Source organism: Coccinella septempunctata, chromosome 4 (genome assembly GCF_907165205.1).
Source record: "Coccinella septempunctata chromosome 4, icCocSept1.1, whole genome shotgun sequence".
Classification (NCBI taxonomy): Eukaryota; Metazoa; Arthropoda; class Insecta; order Coleoptera; family Coccinellidae; genus Coccinella; species Coccinella septempunctata.
This window is the reverse complement of record NC_058192.1, coordinates 14,509,467-14,527,493: the sequence shown is the minus strand read 5'-3', so window position 1 is coordinate 14,527,493 and position 18,027 is coordinate 14,509,467. Positions and strand designations below refer to the sequence as shown.

Below are 18,027 nucleotides of genomic sequence, written 5' to 3'. Positions count from 1 at the left end.
CTCACCAGCTAAAGTCTTCGTCCTCCTCTTAGATTTCTCCGACCGATCCGGCAACAAAAACAACTTGCAGTAGGGGTTCCTACCCTGATGACCGCGCGAACTCAGACCCGCTCCGCATACAATCGTGACTAACAACTGCAGTGTGGATGAGTCGTAAGCGAGCCTGACCTGTATCCTGCCCCCAACGCTCGGCGCCAGGGCCGGCTGAGGGGGCCTCACTCTTTCCGGACTTCCGGGCGATGTCACCAGCACGCTGGGCCGATCGTAGTCGCCCTCCTGCTGCCAGTAGACAGCTTGACCTAAAAAGGGATGGAACAAAAAGAAATGGGGGGTGATGTACCTCCAGAAGAGATCTAGAATCGAGTTACAGGACCTTAAACACATAGTCGTTGTTGCTCCCATTTTCAAGATAATTGAGGGTTAATATTTACATAGATGATACGTATTAGTGGAGGAGAGGAATGTGTCTTGTGTAGGGTGAAAATTTCCAGTAGAAAACCGACGTTTCGTTTCTCATCTTTCTCAATTTCACGAAAACATTCTCCATGAAATATTCCCGTCAAACCTGAACTCTTTCGCCATTTTGCAACCATTTAGTGCATTCGCCAATTTGCAACGCACCAGTTCATAAATGTGCGAAAGAAATACGTATGCCAGCTTTGACAAATCTTTCCGAGAACCGAGAATTTCTTTCTTCTGATATTGGTAGAGAAAAACGCTCGTGTTTTCCATGTCAAGGAACAATTGCACTTATTTTACTATAAAATGGAATTACAACTAAATAATTCATATATTAATGAAGGTTTTCGTCGAACGCTCCATATATAAGATAACTATAGTTCAATTCACCTTGGAAATATTGAAAAAAGCTCCTCGAAACATCTTGGAAGAGGCAAATAACTTTCTCAGTAAAATAAGTTGGTAGTATGTGTGATATGAATAAAACAAATGAACAGCAAGAATAAATAAATATTTTCTCATCACTGCTGGTTTCAGTTAACCCTTTTTTCGTTCTTCATTGCACTCCGAAGGGAATGAGAATTTTCTAAATCAGTGCCAGGTGGACCTATGTTTTTTTACATCAGAATAAATTTGATTTGAGACTAGATTTGAGTAACTTATTCAGCTTTTCATCGAATATTAATGTGCAAAAATTGTTACATTTCATTTCAGTATGAACGAATTCTAGAAGTGAATCCAGTGACGATGTAAGCTACCAAAACATAAGCAGATCTTATATGTGGCCAGCTTTTAGAGAGAAGTCACTACTCGAATTCTTTATCTAGTTTGACGAACTCCAGAACTCATGCAAGAAAATCTAAATTTGTGTGCATCTCTGTTTGGGTGATAAATATTCTGAAATTTCGAAAAAACCTGCCTTCGCTGAACTATTCTTTCGCATATCAAATATTTCAAAAAACAAAAGGCATCGTTGCAAAATGGCGGATATAAAATAATAGACACGATACCCAGAATTATCGGATGATTTCGCTAATACTGGAAATTTTCAAACTTCATATGTGTTTAAAGTTCTTGTGTGGTGTAATTTCGCTACAAATCGGCTAAAAATGATAAAATCAAGCTGCCATTGAAAGCAATGAAAAAATAGCTACCTTGACTGCTCAAACACTGCTTCCACAATCCTTTGTTCGATTCGTCCTTGAGTTTTCTCGATACGATAAGTTCTACGGTGGCATCTTGTTTGCTTTCTGCTATTATGTCAGCAACTTCCTGATATGTCTTGCCTTGTAACGGGATACCGTTGTATTCTATCACTTCGTCTCCTAAAATTGCATCATATTGAGAGTCTGATCAAGATTATGCAATAGGTTGTGCTTATCTATTATGCATGCATAATCCGCTATTTTATTGCTCCTAATAAATCTCAATATTCGTTCGGATAATTTTCCATGGGAAAGACTTTGATGAAATAATTTTGCTGTGAGGTATTAATTCTCAAAAGTCGTTCATTCCCTCATTGAAGAAAGGAAAATAGAATATATAATATGTATATTAGAACATCTTCACATAAATTTCAGAAGATGATCTATCGAAAATCATTCTTGTCTTCAATAATTCGATCTTTTTCTTGAGGAATGTTAAGAATTGTGCTGACGGAAATGTAGAAAAAAAAATTAAACTTGAAATATACCTCGATAAGAAACGAAACCGTAATATAGGATAAGATTCAAAAAATTGCAATCAAAATGAACACAAATCAAATAAATTACCTGGTTGTAATTGTCCTTCGATGTCTGCTATGCTTCCCTTTTTTACATTTTGTATGATAGCACACCTCTGGCCATTTTCCATTTTTCTTCCGCCAACGATTTTCAAGCCAAGTAAGGCTTTTGAATTATTTCTCAGATCTCTTCTTAATATCATATGACCTATTGCTGTTTGTCCATCTTCAGATAGTTGCCAGAGGAGGGGCTATCACGAAAATTAGGTCAAACTGCATTTTGTACATTTTGAGAGATTGACTAAAATTATAAATCAAAAGCCAAGCCATGATATCTAAGAAAGTAACATTATTTTTGATTTTATTGAAATTGCATAGATATTAGCATTGGTTTTTGATTTGACTTTACCTTAATTTATAGGTAAACTACGTCTATTTTCGTATATTCTGAGGTTATTTGTTTTGTTGATGTTTCAAGGAGCTGGTTTTGTGTTAACAGAATGTTGATGAAATATTAACGATGTTTAGTTTTGTAATGTACTTTGTGTCGACTAAAATTCCAATTTGGGAGAACGCGGAAGCCATGCATTGCTTTTTTTCAACAGCTAAGGATATTACAAATTTTGATATATTTACATAAAAAATTATTCCGCTTAATTTTTATTATACTTCCCCCTTTAAATGAAGTTGAAATATATGATCTTTTTTCGATGAATTTGAAATAATCAATAATGCAATAAGCAGCTGCAATCACTGCTTAATTAGATGATAATCTTTGAACGAAATAATAATATAGTGCTGGGTCCTAAGTTACGTGAAATGTAACGTGAGATGATCTAGGTACTTGATAAATTAAATGGGAAATGAAAAAAAATCTTTCGCTTTTTGTATTATACTTGAGTTGTCGGAAATTTTTTATCTCGGCCACCATGATACCCAGACTGACCCATGATCTGATAAGATTTTTTTTTACGGGGACATTTTAAGTCGGTTGTAATAGATAGGTTATTTTTGTCTGCAAAATAAAAGACAACGATAGCAATTCTTGCTATCGTAACTATTCTACTGTTTTTTTTTTCGATTTTACGAAGTAACTTGACAAAAAAGGTCAAAAATGTATGGCATTTTTGAAAAGGTAATCGAATTACCTTTGAAACAAGGTCCCTCCTTCCCATCTAAGATTTTAGGGGTTTCTCTCTCCAACCTCATTAAATGTCCCCCTATACGTACCAAAGTTTACCACTTTTTTCATTATTTTTTCTAATTTTGCATGGGGGCCGAGATATTAAGGGTAGTACACCTTTTCAAATTGACATAGGGTACATAAATTCAATTGAATTTTTAATGGGACTCGATGAATTGTTCCTGGTATAGAATTATATTGAATTGGTGTAAAATGGTGGCGTTTCGACTTTGAAAAAGTATCTATTCATGATTATATTCCTCAATGTATCATATTTTTTGAATGTCAATATTGTCAATTCAATGGCATTGTCAGTCGATTTCATTTCAAATCATTTTAAATTATCGAATTTCACTATCCCTGGCACACCCAAGTTATTGAAATATGAATAGTGCATGATTCACAATAAAATAATAAAATTTTTCTTTGTTCATATATTTCACTTCCCTCGAAAATATTGACCATTAAGAAAATACAACATGCTCCAATCTAAACATGACTACTGCATGCATTTCACCTTCATTCATATACAAATAAATTTTATTATCGAACAATTCGTGTATTTTATTGTTTGTAGTGGTCCAATTGGAAATGCACTTCATTTTCTCAATGAAAAGAATGTGTGTCTGCTGAAATTTCTTAAGGACGAGATTTTATTTGTATTCGTATCTAATTTTTATCTGTGCTTTCTTTGAGATATATTTTTATTCATTTGGGTGAATATTTTTCGTTCCAATTTCATAATTTTTCTCAGATATGGAGAATTAATAATTTCAAAACAAATTTAATTTTGTCTTTTTCGTTTAGCTTAATTCTTCATCGTTCAAATCGTTGAAAGCTTTGCGAATTAACTCGGTTGCGTTCTCACGACTCATTTTCTACTTATCTAATCTAACCTTACTAAAACTACATTAAATTTGTTTACTTCACACCTTGGGCAGATCTCTGGTGGAATCTTCGCTGGACGTGAAGTTCGAAGACGTGTCTATCCCAGAATCCCTGTGGGAATCCTGGGAGGTCTGTTGATTCCAGGCCTCGTGGTGGTCGAACCTGACGGTTTTTTTTCTTCGTTCTGTGAAGCACCGATTGTCGGCCGTAACGTCTTGAAGTGGACGGTGATGAGGTGCCATGATGTAATGGCTTAGGGGTGGCCATTCTTCATGGGCCCCTGAGGGAGGAAGTTCTGACTCAAATGTACCGATCTACTCTACCTTTTTCGTCTTGGTTTCACTTCAATAGGGCTTGAATTGATTCGAGAAGTTTCTGTTTTTTTTTTCATGTGGCCTAGGTTATTTCAGTTTTGAGAAAAATGGATCGTTCTTCTGTTCGAACTATCATTGCAATTTCAAAGCCTTTTTCGGTTCAGTTTCATGGAAGATATGGGAGTACGTCAAGAACTGAAGGAATATCATTAAACGTTGTAAAAAGTGTCATATTAAGATATACTTAGTTATTACATGTTAAAAAGTTTATATCCGAAAATCTAACAATTCGAATCGACCATTGAAAACTCTATTTCTACTGAAAGTATCACACTGAAATTCAACACACGCATCTCATTCCAAAAACTCTGCCTGATTTCGATATTTGGTAATTGTTTGAGAAATTGATCTCATGCTTTGTCGAATCGACCATTGTAGATTACATTTCTATTCAAACTACCTATCGAACTGAAATTTAACATAGGCATCTCAATTCGAAAACTATGTCTGGTTGCAAAATTTAATTCAAATTGATCCAACTGTTTCTGAGAAACTTATATCATGATTTGTCGAATCGACTATCGTAATCTCCATTCCTACTAAAAGTATCAATCTGAAATTCAACCAACCCATCTCAATGCGAAAACTATGTGAGATCTATATTCCAAAAATTATTTCATTTGCGAGATATAAACGAAAAATACACCGAGCCTAATTGGAAACAATGGAAAAGGAAAGAATGTTTTCTTTTGACCTCAGTAATCTTCTGATAAACTATATATACAAGTCAAAGACTCACTCTATGTAATTTACTTTATTCTTAAATTTTTTCGAACGCGCCAATATCAAGGTAACTTTTTTTTTACTTTTGAATGAAAGGACATATTATACCTCACACAACCTTTTTTCTTGGTGCTCTCGTGGGCTACCTTACTACATTTCAGTTAGAAAGCATAATGACCACCTAAGCATTTTCGATGCTTCTCATCAATTACCCTGAATAATAGTGGGGATAATTTGTTTCAAGAATCACATTTTTTGAAACTTATATCAGTGTATACTGTGAACTCATTGAAATAGATTAATGTTATGAACAAATATCAATTAATTGTCGTAATGTAATCAATTATCTGAACAGTTTTGAACTGAGGTCGAGTAGAAATTCGAGTTCCACACAGGTCCATCTATACCTGTTTCCATAAAAGCTAAATTTAAGTTTTTTTTTAATAATTGGCCCATTCTTTTTTAGTCAGTTAGACTTCTCAGTCTTTGCCTTTTTTCTTTTTCGAAAAAATTCACCAGATATTGTCCATTTTCCTCAAAAAGACTGAAAATTAAGGTAATCGAACCAATCCTCGTAAAGTGAATTCATAATTCCGATTTCAAATCATTATCGATAAATCCTCATTCTTATGTGCAATGATCTGTTTGACTCGGGAGTATTCCCAAAAAAGAATCGACTTTGCCATAAAACGAAAAAATTGTGTTAGTGTAGTGAAATGAGAGTCATCCTACAAAAATAAATCTCACTTAATTGATCGAAATCGATAGATTGTGTCATGTGTCATGATCCAAGTAAGACAAAAATCGGCAATTATGCATAAGGGAGAAGTGCGCAAGCTGCGTGAGCATCAAAATCATGCAAAGGGATAAAAAACACATTTAACACGTTGATAGAATCTTCGAGCCTCACCCCAAAGAATTTTTTGATTTTTTCGTCTAGAATGGCTTGGCGATTCAACCGATCCAATATTTTATCGCTTGTGCGACTTCCTGTAAGGGCAAAAATTCATAATATTGTGCAGAATATGGGGTGTGTCCTCTTGATTAGGGCTGCCCAGAATTGGGCGATATATTGTAAATTGAATGTTAACCCGAAGGGGAAGTGTCTTGAATATTTTTGGCGATGGTTGGTGCTCGAAGAACTCGTGATTAGACGAGATGAGCATTTGTCGATTTGATTAAAGCAATATCAATTTTGAAGATGGTATCTTTATTTTGAAACATGTTTCACTTTTGCTTTGGTAAAACTAAAAGAAGCTTCAAAACTATTGATTAATCAGGATTTATAGTTATCGACTGTATTGAAAAGAAATCCCAACGAATTATCAACAAGAATAATTCTTCTCAAAGAGTCAGGAATATCAAGAAATAAAACTATTTTAAAATATTCGTAATTTTTTTTTTCCCCTTAACAGATCTATTTATTTACGATAAAAACGATAATAATAATTGCGATAAATGCATTAGCTTATCGGAAATATAAAATCATCTAATCTTGAATAGTTTCATTCTTTCGAAACTCAAAATTTTCAAGTAAACTACTTATATACCATAGATTCGGGTGACTTGGGACGATTGTTGAATTCAACTTAATGACTCAGACTATTGATTAGTATATATACCATGCTTCAGAATGCGGATATAAATTTTGAAAAAATATAATATACTTGTCCCAAGACACCCACCGATTTGGGAGGCTTGGGACACAAGTTAAAATCTATTGATTTCTCAACTCTCAAATGAAATAGGTGACTTGGGACGGTGTATAGTGTTGAAAAATCAAAATTTGTGATTATATAGTTGAAATTCGTTGAGAAAATTAAATGATAAACCCCTATTACAGCGAAAGTAAATATATTGCAACTCAAATGTATAAAAATTAAACAAAGCAAGGGAACCTTGATTTCTTTCATTCTTTGGTGATTTTTTTGTAGAAATAAAGGAAATAATAATATCCTGCGATAAATCGGCATATTTCCTGCTGCCAATGCGCCGCTTGTATCTATTCGGTATTGTCCCAAGTCACCCTATGAAAAAACAAAATAAATGAAAGAGATCCGTGTTGCCGTTTGTTTTGTAAACAACCTTGTTTCATGACATATCTTATATTCCAATATCCCACGTATCTAGAAAAAAATTACACATGCACAGAGTGAAACACATGTACAGGACACTAGGAAGTATAAGGGCCATAAAAAAAACGCGCTTTTACTCTCCTGCATTCGTTAATTTCTCCTGTCAATTCAATCGCTCTGGTCACGGCAAACTCAACAGGAATTAATTGTTAAACTAACCGAAAAGACGCTACACAATCTTATAAGTTTTTCCTTCACTCATAAATGGTAAGAAACGAAGAAATCTGCAAGGGGGGTAATTGTCCCCAGTTACAGGACTGTTCCAAGTCACCCGAATCTACCGGTACCTAAATAAATGTCCAAGAATTATATCGTTGGTCCCACGACCAACAATACAGATTGTTGGTCTTGTTGGCTTTTCATAATTTATGAATAAAAATGGAGCCCTGTTTTACATTGTCATCGCACCACGTAAAAACGATTGAACTGATTTCATTAATTTTTTCATTGAAACCTTCCTCATACTTAATGGAAAGCTTTAAGTAATGGAAAATTCGGAAAAGTTTCCTGGGACACTGGGAAAATCAAGAAAACTAAACGAAATTTAAATTTTGCGTTCAAGTGTATTTTTGGTAGTCCAGCAAGTGATTGTCACTTGAGGGCGGTTGACTGTTGACGTTTTCGAAGTTCATCTGTTTGGTTATAAGTTAATTGATTATATGTAACACTCAAACGAAATTCTCCTTTGAAATAGACCTAAGAAATTCAATTTTTCATTTACATTTATCGTTTAGCCCGAATATTCAAAACACATCCCCTAGAGGCGAGCAAGTTTTGGGGCCTGAAATGAAACCAACAATCGAATTATAGAGCATACACAAGTCAGCAAATGGGAGCAACAACTTCTCGATTAATGGATTCAATTAAATTATGAATAGTTATTCAATCGGCCAATAGGCCGGTTAGGGCGACTCACCTTTCTCGCTATCTCTCTCATCGCTCCCATACTCCGGGGTTGATTTCAGGTCTTCTTCCGAGCTGGAGAAGGAATGCTGCTGATGAAGGGTTTGCGGATTGTTCTGGTGCTTTTTCGTGGAGCTGCTTCGTTTATGTTTCTTGTTGGCACTTATTGTCGTTTGTAGCCTCCTTGTGGAGGCGTCCATATCTGTTGGTTCTGGCTCCTGGTCTGGATATCTAGAAACAAAGTGGAGAATGTAAGTTGAGTTGACTGTTTTCAATTTTCTATGAGGTAGAGCTGAATCAGAACATACTGAGGAAACTTATGGAACGACACTCACATGTAGCTTTTTTCAAAACAGAATATTTTTGCACCAATCTAGTAACTTTCCATCGGAGAGATCATTTTTATGTACTTTTTTGCGTTTTGCTATTTATTCGCAGTTATATTATCTCTATAAGTTATATCATTTCAAATTAATGTGTTATAAGGAACTGTTGATGAAAAAGTCGTGTGGAAAAGTATGTAAGAATATGTACATTGTTTTATTTCGTTTGAGTTATTTATAGACAACTAGTGGTAGAGACCTATCGTATTTCTTATGACCTCAGAAATCTACTGTTTAAATATATGTCCAAGTCAAAGACTCACCATTTATATGTATGTAAGTATCTGAAACGCAAGTGCATTCTGTATGTCTTCAAAAAATATTCTTCCATATTTAAAGAAAACAGTATTGTATTAAACCAAAACATGAACGATTTTTATGGAAGGTTCGTTCCAAACAAGTACAATGACACATCTGTGGCCATATTTTTTCTCGCTACTGTTTCTACTATTGAATTGATTCCTCCTGTCTAAACTAAATCAATTGCAATGTTTCATCCAATAGCTTCATGATTGCAGTCCGCAAACTTTTGACAATCAGAGTGACTCAATAAAAAATTACATTTGTTCCTATTGCTCCTCAAAATGTTAGTGTTAGTCGTTGTATTCTTCGAGCGAACAAGAAAAAAATCTCACCTTCTTGGAACTAAATGCGGATGAGTTCTCATCAACCCTTCCAATTCCCCTTGGTAATAACGCGGGTCATCCTCGTTGTACTGCTGTTGGTACCTATCGCAAGAAGACGTCCTCTCTTGTTCCGAGTACTGCCTTCTTAACTGGCTTCCAGATCGTTGCAAAGGTAAATTTTCTTTTTCTGCCGCGGAATGTGCTCTCTCTAACTTTGGTCTCTTGTCCGAAGGTGCTTGTTGTATCTGTGGTGTATCCGTTTCCGATGCGTTTGTACCTCCCATTATCCATTGGCCTGTCTTGCTCAACAATTCTTGTTTTTTCCTACAGAGTATACACACCCACACAACCTGCAAGAAAAATGTGAAATATGAACTAACATGGCAGCAAGTTCTACAGTCATGTATCTTATGAAAAAGGTCAAACATGCCTTTAAATATTTCTATGGCTAATGCTAAATTGTAAAACAGAGCTACTTTTTTATTTTTACGAAAGATTACGAGTGTGAAAATCACCGCTTTGGAGAATTAGGGAAAAATCATGATCGCTTTAGTTATTACTTCACAATTTACATTTTGGGAGATGTAGGGGAGAGTTCCTTTGAATCGGACGGCCCATGAACCGGACGCTACAGTTTTCTACTACACTCGATGGTAATTTAGCACCCTTTACGTAAATCCCATTTTTGCAACAAGGCGCGAGCCACAGGGTCGGCCATTTTCCAAGAGATTTCGATCGATGTTGCAAAAATAGGATTTACGTAAAGGATGCTAAATTACTATCTAGTGTAGTAGAAAACTGTAGCGTCCGGTTCATGGGCCGTCCGATTCAAAGGAACTCTCCCCTAGATACCGAAAAATATAGGTACTCACTCGAGAAATCCCTTGAATGAAATAAATATGATGTGATTTTATACAATATTTTTATCAAAACGAAATGTAACTTTCTAACAAGCAAGGAGATCAATAACTGTGTAAAAAATCGCCATGAAACATATCTCAGTTTTTCAAGATGGGAATTCTGTGATAATACCAATATTTTATGCTTGACTCGTGATTCTCTAAGATTTACGAAACGTAAAACGGCAAAGCATTGAATTGGGGTAGGGATGTCGATACAACGCCCCTAGTGGTTTGAAAAAAATTATCAACCTACAGATACTATAATTGTATAGAAACGATACAAAACTACGACGACTGCAGGGAAACAATATAATCCTTCTTGCTTTGTCGAAGATCTTTTGGATTTCGTACATCGTCAAAAAGAAGTATAAACCAAACCATACAAAAAGGGGTTCAATTGTCGTATCCATTCATGTTCAGAAAGGAAATGGAAATGGCGGTGGTATCGCCTGAGAGAGCACAGAATTTAAATACTTTTCCTGCTCATTCATCTACCTACAAAGCATATGTTGAATACGTCACTGTCCTACTTCGAAAAGTGTAGGCGTATGTGAATTTCTAAGTGAAGTAATTTTGCGTAGAATGAAGCATATGAATGAAAACCTCTGAGAACTCCGCTCAGTCAACGTTAGCAACAAAGAAGAAGAGGAATTCGTAAAACATTTTGATTCATTCGAGATGCGGCACTTACGTAACGCCACCTTCCCCTGAATTCTTCTTTATGTTATAGATAGACAGTACGAATAACGAGTAGAAAGGCTGAGATATAAAAGATTTCATTTAGAATTTCAATATTAGTACCTACATTCAAAAACACAATTCTGGTAATATCTTGTAACCCTCTAAGATGATCTCATCTTCCCATATTGGCAATTATGTGCATAAGCCAATTTTTGTTTATCGACTAACTTTGGTTTGGTCATGAGTTGAACAGAATCAACGTTTCATATCTTCTTTTTTTCATCAGTATACGAAGGGCTGCTACGATTCAGATATAACTGAAATAATATCTCACCTTATTCGAACGTAGGGTAACTTTTCCTCCACACCTAGCGCAGCACCTGATAGAACAATAGTTACACAGATGGCCGACACCATCTGCAAACTTAGTTTTCAGGCATACGTGACATGTGGCGTCCAACTCTATTCCCGCCTTTTTGTGTTGCTCGCTTCTTGCCCTGATTGTTTCCTCCAGAATGTGAACTTCGTCAGCCTTTCTTCTGCAAAAAAAATCTCGATTTATCGACAATCATCTCGATACAATATAGGTACAGAAATATTCGATCGAAATCAGTAAAACACGAAATTTTTGAGATACCAGTTCATAAAAAGTAGCTAGAATTTTTCGTTGCAAATTATGACAAAATAATGGCGAAAAAAGTTTTTGGAGGTCATCAGGACCCTGTAGGGAGTGTTTTTTAGGACATATCACCTGGATTTACAGTTTTCCTATACTTTGACCTCGAGAATCGCGTTTTGAAAAAAATTGAAATCATCGCTATAGCTTTGGTGGGGCAGGTGGGTGCGGAAGGGCTCTTTGTGTTCCTTGGGGTTTGTAGTTTTCAGCCGGCACCATGATTCGGACCGAAATGTATCGGAGCTTCGCTGTTCGTAAGTTTTATGGCCATAACTTCTGTGATCGCGACCTAGCGGCCGTTTGGGCGTCATTTCGACATTCCTGTCAACGTTTCTGCCCTCTCTGCAAACAATCAAAATTTGGGCAGCTTGACGAAGCTTGAAGTACACGACGAGGACGAAGATATGGACAATAACCGAGAACGGCCGAAAATATGAAGGCTGTCGAGCAGCATCGAGTTTAGTTGTTGGAAACCTTCCTACAGTCTGAACTGCTGAAGAACATGATATGGGTAACATCTAGTTTCAGTAGGATGGGGCTTCATCCCACAGAGCTCAAATTTCATTAGCTGTTTTGAGCCAGAGCTATCGTGGAGTAGCGAGCGCGCTCACCTGATTTGAGCATCTGCGCGAATTTTTTCTTTAAGGCTACCTTAAAGATAAGGTCTTCAAACATCCTCCCCACACCCTGCCACAACTCAATCATATTGTTTGCAAAGCTTGAGTAGAAAAACTGTATTTTCTGCTTATTCGAATAAATAGAATCGTTTTTCTCCAACTTTTACAATTTTTTAGCCTTTAGAAACTCGCCAATCGAATCTGCCCCACCCTGTACACATGCATGATATTCTGGGACATCCTAAATACATATCGTTTCATGAATAACTAGGAAACAGTACCAACCAATAGTTAACTTTTTTTTCAGATTAAATTTCTATCAATTCAAAGACTCTACAGTTGAGTGAATTTCAAATACGAATGGACTTTATTACTGTATCTGATGATTCTGATGTAAATAAATGTAGAGAAAATAAGCAAATCATAAACAGAAGAGAAGGGTTGTTTGTTATTGTTTCATAAGCCAATGTCTAGAGTTGAATTTTTTGAGTCAGTTCGACAGGTTAAAAATTCATCCTACAATTCTTATCAAAGACTGGGTATTCGTAATTATCAATAATCTGAAACGAAATTTCGTATTTTTGTTCTCAGGTCAATCCTTCCAACTGACCGAGTGGAAAATTCACGGGCTCAAAGTACATTACACTTTTTAACAAATAAAAGCATCAGCCCCGCCTGAATCGGTTTTTTCAGACATGGATAAAAAGATTTTTCCGTTTGGATTGAAATAAGGGGTGAATCAATAGCGAGGACATCATCTACAGATTGATAGACATTGACACAGAAACCTTTTTTTTGCTTTTCAGATATAGGATATCCCTATCGCCAGTTTCGACAGAGGAAAAACTTATCAAAATTCAGTTTCTTCTTATACTATACAGTATGTATGATATTTCGACACACATTCCAAGGTTTCAGATTATTAGGTTTCCAGCTGAAAAATTGCATCTTGAGAGAAATTAGGATGGTTCAAAGTGGTGGCAACTATCAGTCGGCCGAACAGCCTTATTTTGTTTTTAAAAACGAGACTTTTCATGGTCTCATCTCGAGTCTCGTACAAGAGTTCCGCAGTGGTCTTTCGAATATATTCTGCATTATGACAATCAGGTTGAGGGAATTATTTCATATAGGCGTTATATTTCTAAACTTAACCCACAAAGTTCATTAAAAAAAATTTAAACATCTATTACATTATATAATCAGGATACCCTAATTTGGCTATCGTATATTAAAAAATTGACTCCTCCGCTCTAACGTCACTAACCACGTGAGCAGTTTTCATCAACTATCCACGTCATTTCGATAAGAAAAAACAGTCAGGCACCTTCGTCATACGTTGTGCAATTAATCTGTAATCAGAACTCAAGAGCCGCAATATTGACCCACACTATTGACGCGTGATTGCAGATAGGGGTTTCCTATAATTCCACTTGTTTTAAGGCCTTTCCGCATGCATTTGTTCATTAGAAAAAAGCGATGATCTCATTTGAAAGAGTTTTTTGGGAAAATTCAAAAGCAAAATAAATCCACAACTTTGTTGCATGTACTTGAGATGAGATTTTCCTCAAAGACTCAATTACGCTATAATCTGATCACATTTGAAATGTAATGAGAGAGCGATTTTGATTAACAATTAAAACTCCACAAAAACACGCTACCCTTTCAACCTACTAGTTATAAATGTGGAATAGTCTTCATAGACTGTCAGCAGTAACTCCCAATCAAAACACCATTTATAAAGAATATGAAAAACCGTATTCATAGATATCAAACATAAGGATAAGCTAACTTTGCCATATATTATTACACTTTTAATCAAAAAATTATGATGTATGAATTACTAAATAAATTTTACATATTTAAGCTACAAGAAGATAAGAATATTTTACGAAGAAAATGCCATTTGGGGTCGACGAAAATCATTGTTCACGCAGTTAAATTTCAATTCGCGACCAAGTTCGGAATGTAATATTTTTGTGTCCAAATTCTCACTTATTTCTTGTGATAAGTGTGAACTCGATTGATTCTGGCTTGGTTGCTCTAAATTAACCCAAGAATTTTTGCCAGGAAAATCAGCAGATGGTCGTATATTGAGCTGAATTAATGGGCTTTTGATTTTCGAGAGCCGCAGTTGCCACATGGCCGGTTTTCGTTGGTTTGACGTTTAACTTTTGTTGGCTTTTCTTCAAATTGAAACACCCAAACTTCCGATAAGCCTTCTCTTTCTACCTCCTAGGGAGAAATCCACTACTTCTTACTTATGACGATGCTGATGTAGGCAGCTTTTAGCACCAATCGAAACGAATTTGTTTTTGAGTTTTTGTATATAAATTGGGAGTTCAAAGAGCAGATAATGCAGATAGCCCTTAACACCAAAATGTTTGTGAAAAATCTTGCTGGTCATGCTAATGCTAAGACGATTTTACGATATTTCACATGACAATCTCCTACCATAAATCGTTTTCGTACAGCAACGGTATTTTTTGGCACAACGGCCAATTTTGGACGATCTGTGATTCAGTGTACCAGCTACATATCGCCAAAAGAACTTCTTGTAAACAAAACAAATATTCCTCTTATATCAAAACTTTCTGAGTACTACCAAAATGTCAAACTCCTAGATGGCAATGGTAGATTTCACCTGGCAATACTAGTGTTTCGGATCAACGAAGTACTTTTTTGAACCATGCCCTCCGCCAATTTGTAACAATCCCCCCCCCTTTTTATTTACCTATGTATTCCTTGTATACTGTAGTGTACTCGAAACAGTTTACAGCTTTTCTCGCTTCCTTCGTTTTACCATCATCTAAGATCAATTCATTCAGAAATCTTTTAACTTTCATTTCTTGTATAAATGATCGAATAAAGTAAGTTTCGACTAGACCCAAATTTTTCAAAATAGACATTTTTTTCAACAATCCACAACCAAAGTAACGATGATATGCGAAATGAAAGTTTATGAAAATTCATTAGCTACTCAATGTCGATCTTTCTGAAAAAATGTATGGCATTCAGTCGGCTATATCTCTTCAAAAACACATACCTACTTATTACTAGTGTCCTGTTAATAAAAATGTATTTGAAACTACGATCGATTTGAAAAAATAGATTTTGAGATATGATTCATTCCGTTAATAAATTTGGGATGATTGCAAATACCCCATTTTCACCCTGCTTTAAATATCTTTTCGTTCATTAGAATTCAAAGATAATTCTGACTACCAATCCCAGGCGTACATCTAGGGATATAAGCCATCAGTTCTACATAACCCTCCATAATTAACGAAAAATAATAGTTTTCGCCTTTCGCTATCATCTCTTCCATTGAAGGGATGTTACAAGATTTACTTCATTAATAAGCCTGCAAATCGAAGTTGAACAGCTCTTGTAAACCGTTTATCAGAACGTGTGTGGGTGTATATGACCTTTGAAATTACCTTCCAAAATGATGAAGATTAGGATCTGAATGATACTCATATATTTAAAAACAATACAAATCAGGAGGTCATGAAGATCATGTTCAAGAAACCCTTCAGCATATGTTTAAGAAAACACTCTTGGGAGCACATCAAGAGATATTTAAGGGATTATGAGAGTGGTATTCATTAAGTTAGAACTCACCTCATGATCTCCTGTTCCCTCTGCTCCTCTTGTTTTTGTCGGACCATGACGGACTCGATAATGGCCCTTTCTTCGGGTGTAAGATGAGACAAATCTGGTCCTTCCTCCATCATCCTATCCCTTGCCAATCATTCCACAGTTTAACACTTTCACACGGCAGTCTCAACCCGTGAATATCGTGGCATCTTGAAGACAGCAACCCGTACCAGCGGACCCGTTCGACATATCGCGATGTAACAGAATGGAATTCGGAGCTCAGGCGTTACCCTTTCCAGTATGTTTCCAGTTTTCCAGATGCGGTCACAACGGACTGCCCGATTCGCGAATATTTTGGACCTCGGTTATCGTGTTTTAATTACCGACCGATTTCTGCTAGGCGATTGTCTTGGATATACCGTCCGGTTTATCACAGTTTGCTTTAACCCATTCATGCACCTTTAATAAATAACTGGATGAGTATAGCGGGCTGCCAATGGATGCTTTTCTACTGTGTGACGTCACCAGATAAAACCTATTGATTTTTGGCACGAGCAAGCGCTCGTTGTCGGGCACATCTTCCGACATTCAACTTTCCGATGCACGCGCTATGTTGAATGCAGGAATCTGCATAACGGTCTTGCTTTTGTGGACCGCAATTGACTCGACGTGTGTGGGATTCGTGATCTATCTCTTCTAATTACACAAATTGGATAAATACTGGAAAGTCTTCAAATATATAACAGTGATATAGTTGGCAAAGTTCAATATTCCCGCCCCACTATAAAACAACAATTTATTGCGCTGATTATTTTGATGAAATGTTTTCAAGAAAATTAACTTGACTGTTCTACTTGGGTCAGAAGGAATTTCGAATATTTCCCGTGTTTGGTCATGAAAGATTGATTTTTCAATCGAAGATACTCTACCATTACCTAAGTTATGTTTCTTGGCATTTGAGCCATTTGCGGACAATATATTTCTCTGTCAGAGTTCGTAGAACTTCAATTTCTGATTTTGTGTGTAACGACCAACTGGATTTCAGTTTGAATTCGTAGAAACATAACTTTATCTATACATAATGTAGTAATATTAGATAATATAATCGATAAATCCAATAATATGCAAATAGACCTGAAGTTATTGTTTTCACTTTTCTATCTATCTTTCTAAATCACTATCGTCACTATGTAGTGATTTACATCAAACGTACCAAATAGGTACTCTCAGTAATATGCTAAGTTCACTTCACTATTTTTTTTTACTGAAGGACGTGCATAGATTCTGATGTGGATCCTATTTGAAACTATCTGTATTTTATCGGTGTTCCTCTCAAAGAAACAAAAGGGATTTGATCATGGTGTCAAATACCACCATAACCAAAGAAAGCTAGAGGCGCAGATACAGGAAACCCTAATATTCAGCCGATCGCTTGCCAATTGCCATGCGCGCCTGTTGGTGTATGGGTACCCCCTGGTATATAACGCATGCGTTCTGTTACCTAGTTATTGGAACATGTCGAGTATTAGGTCATAAAGAAATAAAAATCTTGTCAGTTCCTCAGTGCGCCATTAGTGCTAAAGCCGGTCCTGTTAGTCGGTGCGTTCCTTATGGGTACCACTCACGAGAACACGCCTCGTGAGTTTGTTCAAGCAGGTTTTTTGAATTATTTTTCCTGTAAATCACATAACCAAAACAAAACGAGAAAAACTATTTCTCTATGTAAATCAATTTAAAACCAATTCTTTTTTAACTATTGTAAGGTTCAACAGAACCATGTCCCTTCCAAACAACAGTGCATATACATGCAGGAACTGTTTGTACTTTCTCCACCAAATGCAAAGGCAAATTTGTAACTTGCCTATCTAACAAGTTTGTACATAATTTTCTAAATAAATACTTTTTGACTTTGACTTTGCCTCGTGAGTGGTACCCATAAGATCAAGGTTCGAATCTCATTCAGTTCAAGAAACTTTTTTCTTGATTTGGGCTGGCTATTCACGGTGGAGCGAATTCCGCACTGTGAGATAGCTCGAACTCGGCAAAAATTTCCCATACACGGTGGAATATGTATCGGACCGATCCAATTCGGCCTCGATAGCTCCACCTTGAATGGCCACCTTTAGAATTAATAGCATTATTTCAATGATTTTGAAC

General features: G+C 36.1%; 1 protein-coding gene across 5 annotated transcripts in view; it reads right to left on the bottom strand.

The window, feature by feature from the left end:
• LOC123311590 (regulating synaptic membrane exocytosis protein 2) overlaps positions 1 to 16,530 on the bottom strand; it is a 32,057-nt gene extending 15,527 nt beyond the window's left edge. For 2 of the 5 annotated variants that reach the window (XM_044895641.1, XM_044895639.1), the window contains exons 1-8: positions 15,895 to 16,530; positions 11,315 to 11,519; positions 9,407 to 9,747; positions 8,402 to 8,619; positions 4,298 to 4,548; positions 2,232 to 2,433; positions 1,614 to 1,784; positions 6 to 299 (exon numbers count right to left, since the gene is read on the bottom strand). In XM_044895641.1, the coding sequence (XP_044751576.1) occupies positions 6 to 299; positions 1,614 to 1,784; positions 2,232 to 2,433; positions 4,298 to 4,548; positions 8,402 to 8,619; positions 9,407 to 9,747; positions 11,315 to 11,519; positions 15,895 to 16,007 (1,795 nt within the window). In that variant the 5' untranslated portion in view covers positions 16,008 to 16,530. The remainder of the gene's footprint in view (positions 1 to 5; positions 300 to 1,613; positions 1,785 to 2,231; positions 2,434 to 4,297; positions 4,549 to 8,401; positions 8,620 to 9,406; positions 9,748 to 11,314; positions 11,520 to 15,894) is intronic. The other 3 variants (XM_044895640.1, XM_044895642.1, XM_044895643.1) reach the window with 3 other exon arrangements.
• Positions 16,531 to 18,027: the final 1,497 nt, after the last annotated feature.